Source organism: Gadus morhua, chromosome 7 (genome assembly GCF_902167405.1).
Source record: "Gadus morhua chromosome 7, gadMor3.0, whole genome shotgun sequence".
Taxonomy (NCBI): domain Eukaryota; kingdom Metazoa; phylum Chordata; class Actinopteri; order Gadiformes; family Gadidae; genus Gadus; species Gadus morhua.
This window is the reverse complement of record NC_044054.1, coordinates 32,061,576-32,081,178: the sequence shown is the minus strand read 5'-3', so window position 1 is coordinate 32,081,178 and position 19,603 is coordinate 32,061,576. Positions and strand designations below refer to the sequence as shown.

The window sequence follows — 19,603 nt, the reverse complement described above, 5'->3', positions numbered from 1 at the left end:
CTGGAACAGTATTTTATGAGAGGTCATTGGCAGGTTCAGCAACTGTCGGTCATTTCGGGTCTTTGTCTGATCCAACTACGCATTACGAACACTCATTCCTCCAAAGAGTAACGTGAAGGTGTGAGGTCTTTAGGAAGCAAAACATCTACAGTACAGGGCAACATAGGCCCAATACCTCAATAGGCAGTTAACTTTTCTAAAAGTGTATATAAACTTATGGCTCTCAATGTGTTATTGTTTTTTATATTATATACAAAAACACATATATATTTACAGATTTCAAATGTGCATATTTTGTGTTCATATAATTAGAATCACATTCGGTATCTCTTGATTAGTATTCGTATTACTGACATGAGCTTCTGCTTTGACATTGTTTCCCATCTTGGGGTAAAATCGAACCTAATCTTATACATTTAAACTTAATCAACATGATCTGCTCTATTGCAGTAATCCATGACCAGTGAGTGCTCCACCTCAACCCTCCCTCCACCTCCCTCCCCCCTCCCCATCCTCGAGCTCCCCTGAGAGGACCTCCTCCTACTCCAGCCCGCGCGCTGCTCGCTGCATGACGGAGCAGATGTTCCGCCCTAAGATCCGTGACTCGAACCTTCTCCACTATGGATTTAAACCTGAAGGTTGGATGCGGTAGCGGAGCAGAACGCATTGAAGCTGTCAGCTCCATGGAGGCTGGAGCTGGAGACGGATATTCTGGGATACGCACAATGAATTGAATTCTGTAGATTAGAATGTACAGTTTGTTTGAGGCGTTCTGGACATGCACGCAGCCACCTGCTTACAGGCTGCTAACATGAAGCGATATTACATTAATATGGTAATCGGTATCTTGGTAGCTGGAGGCTGCGTTGTGAATCTCAGCCATCCAGACATAAACATGTTGTTACTATCTTTTTCTATTCACTGGTCACCTAAGCATCGATTACTAGCTACTTTGATCTAGTCGGAACATCCCGAAATAAATACTTACCAACTTTTTAGTGTCGTGGAGATGTGTAAAGGAGAGATGATAGACAAATCAGTGTTTCTGTGGTATACATTGTGCATAGAAATTCTTACATATTGTTGAATTAATAGTCAATTTGGACACACAGTCTAAATTACGTGTTAAAGGTTGCAATAAGAGTTTAGTTTTTTATTGTGTTATTTTATGCACAACTTTTGCGCCAAACATATTTGATTTAGCACTTTATTTTTACGTGTGAATGTTATATAATAAATATAATTAAAAAAAAAATCAAATTAATGTTATGTAATGCATGTATTTCCTTTGTTACATGTTCTCTGTTATCATGACATCACCGTCTTGACTTTATAGCAATGCTAAATCGCCACAAGGGGGCAATATATACGAATATAACGTCTGTGTATTTTAATAAACTAGAATTTGATTGCGCCCTCATGGATTATGTCCCTGCATTATATTACACGGGCATATTTTATTCAGCCCAGCATTAATGGGATGACGCAACTCATTCACAAACACCTGCTATACTATTACTATATTCAGTAGAGACGATTACGAGACAAAATTATCTATATTTTGTTACGTATTTTGTTAAGTATCTTTGCGATGCACATTTTTGATATTTCGTGTTCAGTTACATACATGTAAGTTATCTTTTATTAAAACATGGCTAACCATTGTCCCGCACGCATTGTGGTATTTACATTGCACAATGAGAAACAGAGGTCTCAGAGGAACAATTGTTCTTCTTGAACGGTCCGTTTTCCCCCTTTAGAAAATAATACTATTACTATAATAATATGTAAATCTGCGAGAGGCGCTGCTTTCTACCTCACCAGATGAAGCCACATGCGATTCACTATAATGAATGACCCTTGCAGAGTTGGAGAAATACCATCTGCAGGGAGGCGACAAACACTCTATAATTAGTCATCACATAACTGAGAACAAAAATCCCTTAAATATGAAATAAACACGTAGGTATTCGTATATGTATTAAACAAATGTGAGTATTTAAAATTTACATGAGGTTAAACAGGCTTTGTCGTACACGATGCGTTGCGTACACCCCTAAAAGTGGTTTCGTCCCGGAGGTTACCGGAAGTGGTAACCGATTCCATATTTGGTCGCTTTGTTGTCGGCTTCCTCTTCTTCCAGCTTTCCTGCACATTTTCTTCTTAAAGTGTGGAAATGGAGCCGAGCTGGAGTACCTTTCTCTTCCAAGTAAGTCCATCCTGAGTTTACTAGCGAACACACACCGTCAAAACGCCTCGGCGGCACACTTTACTAACCGTCAGCCCGCTTTAAAAAGCGAATCAGCCCAACTAAGCAAAACACACAATGGTGTAAATACGGAGCAGGCGTCCAGCTGTGAGGGAAAAATCACTTCTCTTTCTCCCTCCGCGCTGGATGGAGAGCTCTCCCCCGCCGCCTGCGACTCACCCGCCGCCCGCTGCAGCAGCCTGGGGTCGGGCGGCGGTGCTCCAGTCGGGGGGGGGGGGAAGGCGTCGGGAAAACCCCGTAAAGTGTGGAGACAGGGACTGTGTTTTATGTCCTCTTTTGACTGGAGCCTTCATCACACACACTGAGGGGCTAGCGTTAGCATGTTAGCTCGCGGCTAGCGAGCTAACATGCTAACGCTAGCCCATCGGTGTGTGTGAAGAAGTGTGGAGACGGGCTGTGTTTTTTCTCCTTCTTTGACTGGAGCCTTCATCACACACAGTGAGGGCTAGCGTTAGCATGTTAGCTCAAGGCTAACGAGCTAACATGCTAACCTTAGCGCCAACACTCCACAGGCTACCCGTCAAGTGGTTTTAAGGGTGGAAACGTGGAGGTCTGCGCTCGGCGTCCTTCCCGACAGGGTGGCGGGACTTCAGAGCATCATTCACGGGTCTTTTTTAGTGCGATCTGTTGGGATCTGGACAACTTTGGGCCATCATGTACTGCTAACCCGGCTAGTGTCTGGCTAGCCCCCCTGAGTTGTGGAATCGAGGCCAGCTACTTTTTACATTAAAACACAAGGATATAGATTCAGGGGCTGGGTGTGGAGGGTCTTTCAGAAACCCTATGTTGATCCTTGGCAGGCCGATAGTTATTAAAAATAAAAGAGAAACTAGCCCCAAAACATGAAGTCAACTTTATATGTTGCCTATCTTTTGGCTCTGTATTTTTTATGCCTCTTATCATTTTATTAATGAACTTCAACCGCCTGGTTCTTAGGTTTATTCTATCAGGTGTTTTATTGTTTATGAGAAATTAAATCCAGCTCTAACACGTCACCATGATGACTGTATCTGCAGCATCTTCATCGGGATCTTTGTGATTCACACATTGTTGGGCATTCATAATTATTTCTTCAATATACAAATGAAATCATGCGACAAAGGCACTTAACTTTTAAGTAGTTTAGAGAAATATTAGACCTGACTTGTGCTGGTCTTGACACATACTGGGCTGATCTTTGTTTTCCATTCATCTAACTGTTGAGCTGTACCAGTTTGTGTGAATAGTTCCTAACTTTTATATATACATGCTATGGTTCTGTTTGACTTCATCCAAATCCTAAACTATTATCTTCACTACGATCAAATCAAAGTAGCAATAAGTTGAGTAATCTGTTAACCCTTTGAAAGTAATTATATAATGTCATTAGTTTCCTAACAGTGGAAACTAATTATTCACTGAAGTATTTTTCTGCATAGATTAAATCAACTGTTTGAATCACAACCTGCTATAGGTGGTCACTCAATGCACACTCATAATCAATGTTTATTTTAAGTTCAACGGTTTAAAGAAAGTAATTGAACTCGTAGCCAAAGCTACATGCTGCTAGCTGGCGGAGGCTGGTTCTCCAGTCCCCTGGGACAGGTGTTGGATTGAGCAACCGGCCCAGTCTACTCCACTAGCATCGCCTCCAGATGTTCCTCTCTCGGCCACAGACCAATGGGGGGCAGCTGGGAGCGTGGATCAATGGAACATGATATCGGGAAACAGTGTCCCTCCGGGATCCAGGATCCTGTAATAGCTTCAACATTGTTCTCCAAATCTTTGGATTTTATACAGTAAAGGGTAAACGGGCTGTTTTGTGTGTTGAACTAGAGTGGCTACAGTATGGTTGATCGGTATCGGTAGAGGACTGTTCATCAGTGTTTTAACGTGAGCTAGAAGCCATGGCGATGTTGTGTTTGGTGTGGACCTCTGACTGACGAGGCTATTCTGACCTGCGGCCCAGGGCCGAGTTGTTTAAATGTTGTGACATGCTTTTTGGAGTTGGTTGTGCTTAGATTTTCCAATGAGGTTTTCTGGCTGTCTCCTACCACCACAAAGTGGTGTTTTCAGCGCTTGTATGTACAGTGAAGAAGACCCAGAATCATAGTTCAGCAATAGTTATAATAGTTGATGTAAGCTAAATCTGGATGTGTTTCTCAAGCTTGTTGGTGAATTAAACTGCAGTTTCATTCACCAACATTGCTCGCTGTAAAGATAATATTAATGTGTGAATGATGTCTTAATGAAGGCCGCATTAGATATGAATTACGGTGCTCGTTATGGATTATCACGGGGGGCTAAACTCTCTGGCCCTGCTGTGATGGAAGGTGTAGATTTCTGATAGAGATGTCGTCTGTCCGGCTGCGGACTTGTTCAGCCACGTTGTTGATACACAAGAATGCCACCAATGTTATAATGCGACCAGAATGACTCTTTCAGCAATTACGGATGTGTATTTATAGCTTTTATTTATTTGCTCGCCGTAAAGATAATATTAATAGAATTTGGGACGGCCTCTCCTCATGTCTCCCCCCTGAGGACAACACAGGGGAGGGTTGTGCAAGTCATGCTTCTCCTGCAGGCCTCGCTCATTGACTCCTAAGCAGAATAGTAAAGGATAGACCAGAATAACCCTCTCAGTACTCGGTATAGCCCTGTCTTGTCACGGCAGCATTAGGAGCAACAGGGGAAAGTGTTTTGCTCCCCTACGTTGCGTACAATTACTGTGTTTATCTTTGCGGTAGTCTATGGCAGGGCTGTATGTAGTTGTACTCCCACGTTCATACCCACACAGGCTCCTTGCATCTCGCTGGCCTTCCTCTGCGAGTTCACCGGTGCAATCCATACTTTCCCGCAGTAACTTAACAGTGCTGGTGGTAAAACGGCTGGGCGTAAATTGTGAGCCGGCGAGCTAAGATGGTCTTTTAACTGCTAGGATGTTCTTTAACGTGGCTACCCCTTAAACGTAACTCTAGCCGCTGGACTCTCGCTGTGTTCTTCGCGAATACTTTATATTTTCTTACCTGATATTTTTATGCAGAACGTCAGACACTGAAACCTGAGATGTGTTATTTAACTGGGGGGAACCAGGAATGGACAGGATGTCTTCGCAGGGAGATCTGCGGGGGGGGGGGGGGTGCATGTGACTTGGGTCACAGATTTAACTGGGCCTGCGGACCCAGGGAGACCTCCCCTCCATTTTGATGGTATTTATGAGGGAGCTACCCCAGTTGTCTGGCCTCATTTGTGTCAAAATGGTCAGAGCTGCATGAGGGCTCTGCAGCCTTCCAGCCCACCGTCTGACCGCCTCGGTTGGCCTACTGGGCTCTCCGGTAGGCCTGGTCTCTGCTCCCCTGTGTAGCCCTACTCTCTGCTCCCTGTAGTCTTACTGGGCACTCCTGTAGGCCTAATTTACACTCCCTGTAGTCCTACTCTCTACTCGCTGCTCCCTGTGTAGCCCTACTCACTGCTCCCTGAAGAGAGAAGCCTTCTACTCCTCCACCACCGCTGTGTCCGTCCAGCGCCACTTTTGAACCCTGTTGTGGCGTGCAGCAGACGCCGCCGCCAGCGCAGAGACACAATGATGGCTAATCCTGGAAGGTAGTGAGTGCGAGCAGGTGCTCAGACAAATGGCCCGCTCAGCGGCGCGTTCCCAGGTCCCATCGGGGTGCGCGGAGAATGGGCGCCCGTTAAGCTGGCTGGTGTGTGGATAAACAATGTCCTGTCCCATGAATAGCGGATGATGTGTGCACAAAGGCCCCCCGCTGGACCCCCGAGTGCATCACCGCTCGGATTTGTGTCCCCAACAATGGGCCCGATGACATAAGGAGGACACTGTGCGATTCATTTTTCCTTCTCTCTCTGTCTCTCTCGCTCTCTCTCTCTCCTTGCCCTCCTCTTTAACTCCCCTCTGCGTCGGCCTGCCATGACGCTTGAGTGAACTTCAAAAGGAAAGGTCAGCCTGGCTCCGGCCTCCCTGCTCGGCGAGCGAGGGACGCTCTGAACGGTGTCTTGTTTTACAACCCCGCTTGACGTCTTGTTGTTTAGTGTTTTGGTGCGCTGAGGAAACGGCACGGTTTACGACATTTACTTTAGTTTTTCGTCAAACGTCCCGATCAAAGACAAAAGCCCCTTTTTTAGAGAGCAGAGATTCAGCCAGACGCTCTTCCTCTCCTCGCCCTCATTATCTTAATCACACTAACGAGCCGTCAGACGTCTGGCCGTCCGTCGTGGGAGACGTCTGCCGGGGCACAGAGGATCGATATCCTCCGTGCTCCTCACGGAACCCGCCAGGGTTGCAGGCAGCCCAGCGGGGGTGGAGGCGGCGGCAGCGGCGGGGCTTATTTTTTAATGTCAATGGCTGCGAGGAGCCACACTGTTCCGACGCCATTAACTGGCCCTCCATGGGGGGGCCCTCTCCCGTCGCTGGGCTCAGAGGAAACCTGGAGGAGCCATCTTTAGCTGCTGCCTCAGCCCTCTCTCGCGCTCCGTCTCTTTCTCTCTCGCTTGAATCAGGAGGGTTTGAATGTAAGATGGCCGAAGGATCGGGATGAAGAAGATAGAAAAAATATATATGTATGGAATACAGTAAATACCAGAGTAGGGTAAGAGTAGCAGAACACTTGAGGAAGGCCTTATTGACGGTCTTTACGACATAATTATACATTATATCATTATAAATACGATTCTTAAATTATGCTTTTTTTGTTTACGAGAGAAATTATACTACTTTTATAAAAAAGAAAATACTTTACTTTTGACTGATCGATAAATCCCTTCTGCTAAGGGGTCATACTGGATGCATTTCCCTGGTGTGGGCGTCTCCCAGCCCTCGAACCCGCGCCCCGGCGTTGGGTTTCATCCCGGCACGCGGTCCGCTTTCAAAGCCTCTGCGGCCGCTTGAAACACAACTTAAGCCTGCGTCTGATTTGGCTCGCCGCACGTTCCGCAACCGCGTGATGAATCAGCCCCGTCACCACATGGATCAGTTTCCATCCAGCAGATCCCGATTCTTCTGCATCCCTGGCGCGTGGCTGGCTGGTTAGGGACAGACCCCTGGGTCAGGTCAGCTGCCTCTACCGGGCCATGGACCCAGATGATTCAACAGGCTGTGTTGCGTAGAGAAGACCCATAAAACTCTTGCCGGACCACCAGTCAGGCTGGTTTTATTATCTAGAGGGTCTCACTTGCTGAACGCACCCAGGAATGCACTGAAGGTGTAAAGTGACGTCTCTTAAGTGAGATGATTTGAGTTGGGCTTTTTATATTTAGCCCCGAATGACGTCGCTGAGGTTATGGTAAAGTACACAGCCCTATACGTGCTCTGAACTCACTGCGCTGGTGCCCTGTACTTATTGTACTTGGATAATAGCGTCTGCTAAATGCCCTGAATGTATATGTAGGTGGCGCCCAACTGTCACAATTAGAGCGAATAGAAAACGAAGAGAAGGAGCTTGTTAAAGAAAAGCAGTATTTTAAAGATATGAATCGTATATGAATGTATTGACATCTAGCGGCCTTAAGGCGCTGCTTTCCCACGACCGTCCTCTAACTCCCCTCCCTCTGTGTCCTCGGCCTTTAACTCTCCCTCCCTGTGTCCTCGGCCTCTAACTCTCTCCCTCCCTGTGTCCTCGGCCTCTAACCCCTCTCCCTCTCCCTTCGTTCACACTCCTGTCCTCTATCCCCTCTCCCTGTGCCTCTCCTCTAACCCTTCCTCCCACGTGTTGTCTGTCCCTGCAGCCCGTCCTCCAACCCTTCCTCTCCCTCTGTCTGTGTCCCTGCAGCCCGTCCTCCAACCCTTCCTCTCCCTCTGTCTGTCCCTGCAGCCTGTCCTCCAACCCTTCCTCTCCCTCTCTCTGTGTCCCTGCAGCCCGTCCTCCAACCCTTCCTCTCCCTCTGTCTGTGTCCCTGCAGCCCGTCCTCTAACCCTCCCTCTGTCTGTGTCCCTGCAGCCCGTCCTCTAACCCTTCCTCCCACGTGTTGTCTGTCCCTGCAGCCCGTCCTCCAACCCTTCCTCTCCCTCTGTCTGTGTCCCTGCAGCCCGTCCTCTAACCCGTACTCTCCTTCTGTCTGTGTCCCTGCATCCCGTCCTCTAACCCGTACTCTCCCTGTGTTGTCTCCTGCAGCCCGTCCTCTAACCCTTCCTCTCCCTGTCTCCTTCAGCCCGTCCTCTAACCCTTCCTCTCCCTCTCTCTGTGTCCCTGCAGCCCGTCCTCCAACCCTTCCTCTCCCTCTGTCTGTGTCCCTGCAGCCCGTCCTCTAACCCTTCCTCTCCCTGTCTCCTTCAGCCCGTCCTCTAACCCTTCCTCTCCCTCTCTCTGTGTCCCTGCAGCCCGTCCTCCAACCCTTCCTCTCCCTCTGTCTGTGTCCCTGCAGCCCGTCCTCTAACCCTTCCTCTCCCTCTGTCTGTGTCCCTGCAGCCCGTCCTCTAACCCTTCCTCTCCCTGTCTCCTTCAGCCCGTCCTCTAACCCTTCCTCTCCCTCTCTCTGTGTCCCTGCAGCCCGTCCTCTAACCCGTCCTCTCCCTCTGTCTGTGTCCCTGCAGCCCGTCCTCTAACCCGTACTCTCCCTGTGTTGTCTCCTGCAGCCCGTCCTCTAACCCGTACTCTCCCTCTGTCTGTGTCCCTGCAGCCCGTCCTCTAACCCTTCCTCTCCCTCTGTCTGTGTCCCTGCAGCCCGTCCTCTAACCCTTCTTCTCCCTCTCTCTGTGTCCCTGCAGCCCGTCCTCTAACCCGTACTCTCCCTGTGTTGTCTCCTGCAGCAGGCCAATGAAGCGCTCCACCACCAGCACCAGGTGGCCCAGAACAGCCTGCTGCCGCTGCTCAACGCCGGGGCGGACGCCATCGACCAGAAGCCCATCCTGCCGCTCCAGATGGACCAGAAGCCCCCCCTCAGCGCCGCCGAGCTCCTCAAGGACAACGTGGCCAGCGGCGGCGGCGGCGGCGGCGGGCGCCACGGGCCCATGCCGGTGGTGAAGAAGGAGCACAAGAGCAAGACGCCCTTCATCTGCGGCTACTGCAACAAGGCCTTCCGCGACAGCTACCACCTGCGGCGCCACGAGTCCTGCCACACGGGCATCAAGATGGTGTCGCGGCCCAAGAAGACGGCGCAGACGGCGCCCACCATGGTGCCCATGGTGTCCTCCATGGGCGGCATGATCCGCGAGCACTCGGGAGGCAACCCCTCGTACATCTCCACCATGGCCGGCCTGCTGACCACGGCCACCACCTCCGTCAGCTCGGGGGGCTCCAGCGTCATGACGCCCTCGTCCATGGGCAACCTGCCGCAGCAGCAGGGCCACCAGGCCAAGAAGCCCTCCAAGCCCGTGAAGAAGAACCACGGCTGCGAGATGTGCGGCAAGGCGTTCCGCGACGTGTACCACCTGAACCGCCACAAGCTGTCCCACTCGGACGAGAAGCCCTTCGAGTGCCCCATCTGCCACCAGCGCTTCAAGCGGAAGGACCGCATGACGTACCACGCCCGCTCCCACGACGGCGGCGTGCACAAACCCTACGTCTGCTCCGTCTGCGGGAAGGGATTCTCCAGGTGAGGCCCGGTGCTCGCGACCCACCCTCTCGCCTCTTCCTCTTACCTCTTTCTCTTGTCTGTTCCTCTTTCTCATGGCTCTTCCTCTTGTCTCTTGTCTGCTTTGTTTGGCTCCTTTTTGTTTTTAGGTGAAGGAGAACGGAGCAGTTGGCGCATCATGGGACTGTTCAGTGTAGTAACATGTAAATAACCCTGCATACATGTTTTAACATGTAATAACACCATGATAAGCAACCCTACAAGCATGTTATTACATGTAATAACATGTATGCATGGTTGTTAATAAAGGTGTTCCCTACGTAAATGAAGGAATGATCAAGTCTTAAATGACTAAATGGTGCTTAGTTGATACTAAACCAAACTTCACCCGATTAAAAACAAAAGGTTCAGAATAAAAAGGACTTAATCGTAATGAAATCAGACAAAAGTGTCCCGCTTGGTGGTGGAAGTTGATCCCGTCCATCTAAAAGAGCTCATAGCGCACGCTTCTCTGAGACCGAGTGTAGAACCCGACCCGGGCCGGCCGCCCCCTGTGCCAGAGCCACGTCAAAGTGCCACATGAACCCACCAAAACACACACGGGGCCGGGTGAGCCTGCGCTGCGTGCTATAAATGCTTACAGTAACGCATCCCCGGCGCTGTGACCTCAGCGGTAATCAAGCCCGCTTCTCTGGCAGCTGTCGGTGTTGTGGCTCATCTGCACAGCTATTACCCGTAATACCAGCGCTGCCGCCCTCGTCGTGATTCATCACCGCTAATAGTTTCGGGAACATTTCTTCATTATGCGTCTGATCGGGTGGCTGGTTGATCAGCGCAGGGGTTTTTTGCCTCGTAAATCACACCCCCGTGATTTTAATCCCTCCTTCTCTGCCCGGTAACGTGGAGAGACGAGCTGGGAGTGTCACCGTCCCGGTTTCTTTTGTGCGTCTCTCTGACGTGGGTCAGGCATTCACTTGGCTGCCGGTAAGGTGGTTGACTCGTCTCTGAGTCACGGCCTCCGCGCTTTGAGCCCCAGAATGCGATCGCACTGCCCTGCGTTTACTGGACATAAGCGGCTCTTTGATAGCCCTGCGGTCGCTCAGGAAGGTGGTTTCTGGTTCTGCTGGCGCTGGCGTCCCTCCAGAGCTCCGTCAGGGCGGTGGTTCTGCGTGCGTGGGGGCGAGCGTTCGTCCGATCCCGGGGAAAGGCGAGCGGGCCGCCGGCCAAGCAGATCTGTGTGCACCGTGACGGCGTCCCCGTGAAAGGTCGCACGCGGAGGAAGGCTGTGGACTGTAAAGTTCCTCATGCTCACCGATGAGGAAGAGCATTCCAACTGTATAATCACTATTCTCTTATGGAGAATCTTATAGCCCACACTAAATGGTAAACGGACTGCATTTATACAGCGCTTTTCTAACCCCTGGCCACTCGAAGCACTTTACAATATGACCTAATATTCAGCCGTTTCTTGCACACATTGACACACCGACGGCGGGGTGTCATACAAGGCGTCAGGAGCAGCTAGGGTGAAGTGCCTTGCTCAGGGACACCACTAGCTACCTTCCGGTTAACTGCCAACCCGCTCGCCACATGCCGCCCACTATAACCCAGGGCTGGAGGCATACAGCTCAGGGTATACTGCAGGGGGCTCCTGGTGCATGATGTAACATGGATATATCAAGCTGCTGCTTGTGTAGAACACTAGCATTATTGTGATGTAAGGCGTGCATACTCGTACCTGCTGCGATATGCCGCTCTCACTATCTAAGTAAACATTTATCAGGCCGCCCCAGTGGTTCACCGGGTAGAGCGTGTACCATTGAGGCTCAGTCCTGACCAGGGTGTTAAAAAGTCTTACATTCATGTTCCTAAATTTAGGCCTTAAAAAGTCTTAAATTCGGTACAAATGTCATATGCTGGTCTTGAATACTGTAACTCAAGGTCTTAAATTTTTCGGGGCAGGACTATATATTTTTTTATTTTTCTCGTGGGACTTTTCAGGAAGGACATGTAGAGGCTTCTTTCTTGCTAGCTGCATATATAAAGGATTATCTGCGTGCTTGCTAGCTAGTCTGCGACAATGGGAAGGTGCAAATTCAAGGACAGTTGGCTGGAAGACGTCCATTTCCGAAGTTGGCTCGCGTCTGTTGCCAACCCCTACCATTGCGTGTTTTAGGTCCTACATTTCATTCAAGGTTGTCTTAAAAAGGTCTTAAATTTGACTTGCTGAAACCTGCAGATACCCTGGTCCTGACCACCGAGACCGGGTTCGATTCCTGCCATGGTCCTTTTGCTGCATGTCTTCTCTCTCTCCCATACCTTCCTGCATAGCATCCCGCAAATTTAAAAAAAAATAATATAATATTATTAATAATAATAATAATATTTTTGAATGGCTAAAGACGGATCATCTATGTTGTACCAAATGTGTCCTTTCCTTCAGTTTAATGTACACAAATACAAAATTTTGTAACTTTTATTTGTATATTTATCTGCGGAAATTAAATCAATCATGGAGCCAAGATCATTAGTAATGATCCTTTACCTGTTCTTTAATATGAGCCCCTGGTCGGGATTTGGCCGGCTTTGGAAAGCAGCAGTTCTCCCCCAGATCTGTTATTGCTGCATAGTTTCCCAATGTGTCGGTGTTGTGGCTCCTCTGAGGGGAACTAGGTCAAGTCCTCTTCACGCACAGTTGACCAAGAAGAATGAGACGTCTCCGGCGTCCAGGGATCCTCTCCGGCCTTCTCATTACTTTTCATCTTCTTTCCATTGAAGCCGGTCTCCCAAACGGTCGTCTCTTATGCTAATCTTTGGCTAGTCCAAGACCCCTTCAGTCAGTGTGATCTTGGACTAATCAAGGACCTCACTGATTTAAGGGGTCTGACTAGTCCAAGACCCATTCGATAAGTGAGGTCTTTGACTAGACAAAGACTCTTTCGATCAGTGAGGTCTTTGATTAGTCAAAGACCCCTTAGATCAGTGAGGTATTGGATTAGTCCAAGACTCCTTTCGATTAGTGAGGGGGAATACCTGATGTTGTGTTGTCAGTCTTCAGGCCTGTGCTTCGGTCTTGAGTTCAAATAGTTCAATGTGTGCTGCGGCTTTATCTGATTGCAGTTTTGTAAATGCTTCCTAATATCCTGTATGCATCAACACCCACACGTTCAAGCCTTATCCTGGACCGAGGAGCCAAGTTTCAGAATGCGAATGTGTGTGTGGGCGGAATAGCTCTGAATATGTCTGCTTGCTCAACGCATGGAGAGGAGAGCAGCAGGCCTAGTTCACCTTCTGCTGCGCTGCAGGCACTCAGTGTTGTGATGTGTCTTCTCCCCTCAGGCCCGACCACCTCAGCTGCCACGTCAAGCACGTCCACTCTTCAGAAAGACCCTTCAAATGCCAAGTCACGGTGAGCCACCTGTCGTACTTCACTGTTCAGGCAGTCGTCGCCCCCTGGTGGGCTGTGGACACGGGGCGGCATCGAACCGCTTGCCTTGCCTTGACACCATCTTACTATTTATTCGTTTAGCTGACATTGCATCCAGAAGGGCCTTGCAGGTCGTACACACACACACACACCTCTCTTCTAACCTCCAAAATTAATTACCAATAATAACATTGACTTACAATCGAGATTCCATAATATCAGCTATATCAAAATGAGAATTGGATGAAGCTTAATTGTCCTGCATGTACATCTTTAGGAAACCAGATCACAATACACCAGACCCCATGAAGTCAAGTCCTCGTCCTAATTTACCTATGGAAGGAAGTGAGGCTCTAAATCTGATGCAACAAGGTTTGGCATCTGGAACGTGTGTGCAGCTAAAGACTAGGATATGAAATGCTTCAGGCCCTGGCTGATGGCTTCACTCTGCATCCCTGTCCCTCAGAACCAGTGTTTAAACCCTCTGTCTCGTTCTGTAACCCCAACAGTTCAGCTCGGGTACCCCATCATCCACACCAAACCACTCGTATTGTCCTCTGAACTAGGGGAAGTCAATTCAAATTCTGGTCTCCGAGAAGCAATTCAGCAGCAATCAACAGATGTAATGTTCAACACCTATTCATATTTGTCGTGAAGTTTATTGGTGGCTTAAAGAATCTGATCCCTCCCAGCTCCCACCAGGGAACACCTCCACATCTACCTCTACATGACTCCCTTCTAAACCACACTGTCATGTCCCTTTAAACCACAATGTCATGTCCCTTTAAACCACAATGTAATGTCCCTCTAAACCACAATGTCATGTCCCTCTAAACCACAATGTCATGTCTTTCTAAACCATGATGTCCCTCTAAACCAGGTTTTCCTTATGTTGTCTCTAAATCAAGGTGTCCCCCTAAACCAGGACGTCCCTCTAAACCGGGATTTCCCGCCTCTAAAGCATGCGCTGCATCTAGACCATGGTGTCCCTCTAAACCATGATGCCAAGTCCATCTAAACCATCTTGTCCTTATGAACCGTGGTGTCCCTCTAAACCATGATGCCAAGTCCATCTAAACCACCTTGTCCTTATGAACCGTGGTGTCCCTCTAAACCATGATGCCAAGTCCATCTAAACCATCTTGTCCTTATGAACCGTGGTGTCCCTCTAAACCATGATGCCAAGTCCATCTAAACCATCTTGTCCTTATGAACCGTGGTGTCCCTCTAAACCATGAGGCCAAGTCCATCTAAACCATCTTGTCCTTATGAACCGTGGTGTCCCTCTAAACCATGATGCCAAGTCCATCTAAACCATCTTGTCCTTATGAACCGTGGTGTCCCTCTAAACCATGCTCTTCCTCTAAACCGTGCTCCCCTCTCCGTCCCTGTAGGCCTGTACCTCGGCCTTCGCTACCAAAGACAGACTGCGCTCTCACATGATCCGACACGAGGGGAAGGTGACCTGCAGCATCTGTGGGAAGATGCTGAGCGCCGCCTACATCACCTCCCACCTCAAGACCCACGGCCAGACCAACTTCTCCTCCTGCAACAAAGGTACGGGGGGGGGGGGGGCACGGGTCGGTCCGCACTCGCCACGTCCTGGTGGGGGGCGGGCAGGGGCGCCGTCTGGGCAGTGTTTGAACTTCTTCTGCCGCTACTAAAAGCATCTGTAAATGTGAGCGGTCGAATGTTAATGTGTGGTATTTAGTGGAGGCTGTTATTGTAAAGACTTCTTAAATGTTGGAACAGTTATCCGATGTGTAGGATTCCATCTTCTGGCCCGAACATTCACCTTGACTCAAAGGTTGTCATAAAGTTGAGGTTATTATTTGAGTCTTGTCTGTTTTGCTCGTTCTTTAAAAATATATTTGTTATACTTATTTGTCTAATGACAAGTTATTATTAAGGTATGTGTGTATACATATTTTACCTATATTTGTATTTTATTATATATTTGTATATTTTATTGCCAACAAAGCAATATGCATGGGGATAGATTCTAGATGCATGGGGTTGGATTCTAGATTCCCTCCATCCCATAATGACCCCCCCCCCCCCCCCCCCCCCCCCCCCGTGATGCCCTTCTGCCCCCAGCCACGCCCGTGTCCGTCTCCACGCCCATCACCACGGCGATGAACCAGCGTGGCGGCAACCACCCGGTCACCATCGCGGCGCAGATGAACATTAGCACCAACACGGTGAGCCTGCACCACCCCGTCTCCATGGTGACCGGGCCCGTCAACATCTCCTCCTCGGGCTCCATGAGCATCGCCCACCCGGTGGCACTCACCACGCCCATGTCCATGAACATCGGCGGGCCGCTCAACATCGCCATGCGCTCCATGGAGAGCATGCCCTTCCTGTCCCAGGTGCTGCCCTCCTCCCCGCCCTGGTAAAGTGAAAGTGGAGTTTCAAAGGGGGGAGGTGGGGAAACTTGTTTTTGAGGTTCTCTTTTTCTTTTTCTTTTTCTCGAGTTTGTCACCATGTGAACCCCCCCCCCCCCCGCCCATCTGAGTCCCCCTTGTCCCCCATTACCACAGCCAAGCAGGGGGGGGTACGGTAGACCCCTGAGGTTAGGATCGGTCAGGATTCCACGCAGCAGTCAGGTCAGAGCCAGAGGTTTCCCTGGGGGGCTGGGGGAGAGGTTTAGGCCAGGACTAAACTAAAGAGTTACTCTGTTGGAGGGGTGAAGGTCACGTTTTAACGGACTTGAGCAATAAGCGATCGTTGCTGAGGTTTTTTTAGTCATGGAGTTGTCGGGCGAATCCCTGAAGTGTTTTTGGATGTTTTGCTTTTTGGTTAAGCGGTAGCCGGCTAATCACTATTTAATATTGTAGGTGACAACTCTAGTTAAAGGGACAGAAGTCCACTGTGCGTGGAACCATATATTTTCTCAGTAACTCTAGTCCCTGATAGAGGGGCTGCTAGGGCTACTCCGGGCTTAACTCATCAGCATTTCTTATTTTTGTGCATTTTTTCTTTTGTGCATTTAAATGAATATCTTATCACTGTCCCCTTGGCTTAAATACGTGTAGTTAGGATGGGGGAAAAAAGTGTAGTTTTTTATTATTATTATTATTAGTGTGATCAGTTGGGTTCATCATATTGACCCGAACGCGAGAATGAAACGAGTCTTGCACTGAAAACATATCTCATTGTAGCTGAGGAGCAGTATTATTGAAGATCAAATTCGAGACGTAGTGAGTCTCACCTGGTAGGCTGATTAGCCAGCGCTCTCTACAGGGCCCTCTAGTGGCGCGGCATAGCATTACATGCACTAGGCCGTAGAGTAGACCTAGCTTTTGTTATTAGGACTGTTGCGGTCGCCAGAGTTATGGGGACTGCTGAATTCTATGGAGGAAGATGACATTCAATATCCATGTGTTTTTGCGGAAGGCGTAGAGGAGTAGATTAATTTGGTTATCATTTATTTTTGGTTTATTTGTTATTACGTTTTATTTGGTTTTTTTATTTGATCTTTTTCATATGTGAAAACCTTTTTTTCTGTATGGACCCTCTACTCAGGAAATTCAGCCCAGTGCGTTAATTTTTTTATTAACCACCATGTATTTTCTTTTCCTCCCTGGAATATTTAATTTGTATCCTGTATTTTATAATTCTCATATATAACATTTTGGTATTATCTTAGACACATTTGGTACAGTTCATTCATGGAATATAGGAATTTGTTTTTTTGTTTTTTTTATTTAACTTTTGGTTAATTTTCAAAACCAAGCCGTCCATCTCAAAAAGACATGTTGTTCACTCGAAGTGCGTCAGCCGGCATTTTATTTACACGTCCCGTTTTGCCCTGGCTCCTCCCCCACACTAACCAGGGTTTCTGTCACGCAGCCTCTATCCTGGGTGGGGGAAGGGGGTGTCGTGGGTGGGGGTGTTTGAGGCTTTATTCGGCTGACCCGAGAGCATGTTGTGACGTCAACGTTATTTATGAAATGCTGAAACGTGTTTTTATTTTTTTTTACTCAATAGATTTTAGGAACATGAATTCATGCATGCCCCTCCCCCAAAACGGTTCAAACCGCGGTTTTAGTTTCTTACGTGAATCCTGGCGGTGTTTTCGGCTCTCCGCGGGCGAATCATTGTGTACTGAAATAATGCAATATGCATGTTTGTCGTTTTGCCCAACTTCTGTTTCGAAAAATACTTAAGTGTAACGGTTTTTTTTAAGCATTTATGTAGAAACACTATGATAATCTGTTTTTGCCAAATTTGATATGTGATGAACTTTAAAAAAAAAAAACTTGTGAAATTTGAACATTTGTTTATTTTTAATGACGATAAATCGGAAAACTCTCGGACGCTTGTGAAGGCAGTTGAATGTATATCTTTGTACAAAACTATTTTAGTTCCAAGGATATGATAGTTACCATAGATGTGAAAGAAGAAATAACCTTTTTTATAAATCTTTTGTATTAGAACATTAACAATGGTAATTTTTGTATATACGAAAGGCTAGGTTTTCTGATTAGCAGAAAGGTCAAACATTCCTACATTTTTTTTTTAAATGTAAGTTTGTCAAATTATTACATAAACATGCGCAATGTTTTGTGCCTTTTATTTGGGTTGTCTAAATAAAAGAAACGTTTGTTTTAAAATGTGGATGGAGTCAATCTTAACTTTTGCAATGAAACTATTATCTGCTTGTTAAAATAGTGATCTGAACATGCACAGAAGTAGCAATCTTTTTCCCAAGTTCATTTCCAACAAAGAACCATTTAAACAAAGGCAGGAATCCCATTTGACCAACATAATTGATCCATTCATTGTATTTTACTACATGCTATACTAGCAAAGGAATCATCTTAATCTTATCTGCTATGGTGTCAGTGAAATTGGTGTTTAATATAATCATCCACTAGATGTCGCTGTCTACCATGGAACCGGCCGTTCGATGAACCTGGAGTAGATTCAGATATTTGTGCTGCTCAGAAAAGAGTAGCCAGCATGTGGAAAGAAGTTGGGATGTTTTGGCAGAGTGTGAGGACATTGCTGCCAGGAGACAAGAACAGACGAATAACAGACAGAAGCTTAATTTATTATCTGATAGTCAGTGCCACATACCATCCAACATCTGATCTTGACTGTCAATCTTTGCAAATGTCAGCATATTGCAGTCTTCAGGAGTTTGTATTACAGCCATAGTAACACAGAATAAGTATTTCATAACTCTGGATCTTAATCTTTTACTTAACATAAAAAGGATACATGTAAAATAGTCCTAGGCCTGCTACATGGGGATATGGAAGTGAGGTTAAATACAAAGGAAGAACAATCTAAAACATTCAGCAGCCTTTACCCGGTTGTTTCCAGGCGTCCTCATCTAAAGACGGGACGCCTGGAACGGGATGCTCCGAATGGGCGATATTAGCGAGAGGGTGGGCGGGACTTCCTATAAGGGGATCACCGTTTCCGCGACATGTATATAGGTTTTCTTAAATTCTCCCTCAAAAGTCGACGTTAATTATTGTTCCCGTCATGTTATTCTTCTATGGGGGGACTGTAAACTGGTCCAGGATCAGTTCAGGATCCTCTCTCAGCCTGAGAGAGAGAGGTCTGCAGCTAGACCCTCTTGGCCCCGCCTACAGAAGGGAACAGGATACTGACACTCATCATAACCTACTGACGACCCCCACCCCCCCACTGTAGGACCCTTCACCTCAGGGATTACCCCCCAGGGTAGGACCCTCCACCTCAGGGATTACCCCCCAGGGTAGGACCCTTCACCTCAGGGATTACCCCCCACTGTAGGACCCTCACCTCTGGGATTACCCCCCACTGTAGGACCCTCACCTCTGGGATTACCCCCCAGGGTAGGACCCTTCACCTCAGGGATTACCCCCCAGGGTAGGACCCTCCACCCCAGGGTAGGACCCTCCACCTCAGGGATTACCCCCCAGGGTAGGACCCCTCACCTCTGGGATTACCCCCCAGGGTAGGACCCATCACCTCAGGGATTACCCCCAAGGTAGGACCCTTCACCTCAGGGATTACCCCCCAGGGTTGGACCCTTCACCTCAGGGATTACCCCCAAGGGTAGGACCCTTCACCTCAGGGATTACCCCCTAGGGTAGGACCCTTCACCTCAGGGATTACCCCCCAGGGTTGGACCCTTCACCTCAGGGATTACCCCCCAGGGTTGGACCCTTCACCTCAGGGATTACCCCCCAGGGTTGGACCCCTTCACCTCAGGGATTACCCCCTAGGGTTGGACCCTTCACCTCAGGGATTACCCCCAAGGGTAGGACCCTTCACCTCAGGGATTACCCCCCAGGGTAGGACCCTTCACCTCAGGGATTACCCCCCAGGGTAGGACCCATCACCTCAGGGATTACCCCCAAGGTAGGACCCTTCACCTCAGGGATTACCCCCCAGGG

The 19,603-nt window shown here is 48.3% G+C and overlaps 1 protein-coding gene across 1 annotated transcript; it reads left to right on the top strand.

Annotated features, from left to right (window-relative positions):
* The first annotated feature begins 1,933 nt into the window (after positions 1–1,933).
* On the top strand, positions 1,934–17,828 carry LOC115547222 (vascular endothelial zinc finger 1). The gene is made up of 5 exons (XM_030361281.1): positions 1,934–2,209; positions 9,015–9,799; positions 13,118–13,187; positions 14,600–14,762; positions 15,303–17,828. The coding sequence occupies exons 1-5, from the start codon at positions 2,177–2,179 to the stop codon at positions 15,602–15,604; spliced, it is 1,353 nt and encodes a 450-aa protein (XP_030217141.1). The 5' UTR covers positions 1,934–2,176; the 3' UTR covers positions 15,605–17,828.
* The last annotated feature ends 1,775 nt before the right edge of the window (positions 17,829–19,603 follow it).

Bases quoted from the DNA above. Each gene is read 5' to 3' on its own strand.
- LOC115547222 (XM_030361281.1), top strand. From the start codon at position 2,177: ATGGAGCCGAGCTGGAGTACCTTTCTCTTCCAA. The intron at 2,210-9,014 runs GTAAGTCCATCC...TGTCTCCTGCAG, and splicing joins GGAGTACCTTTCTCTTCCAA to CAGGCCAATGAAGCGCTCCA. The intron at 14,763-15,302 runs GTACGGGGGGGG...TTCTGCCCCCAG, and splicing joins CTTCTCCTCCTGCAACAAAG to CCACGCCCGTGTCCGTCTCC.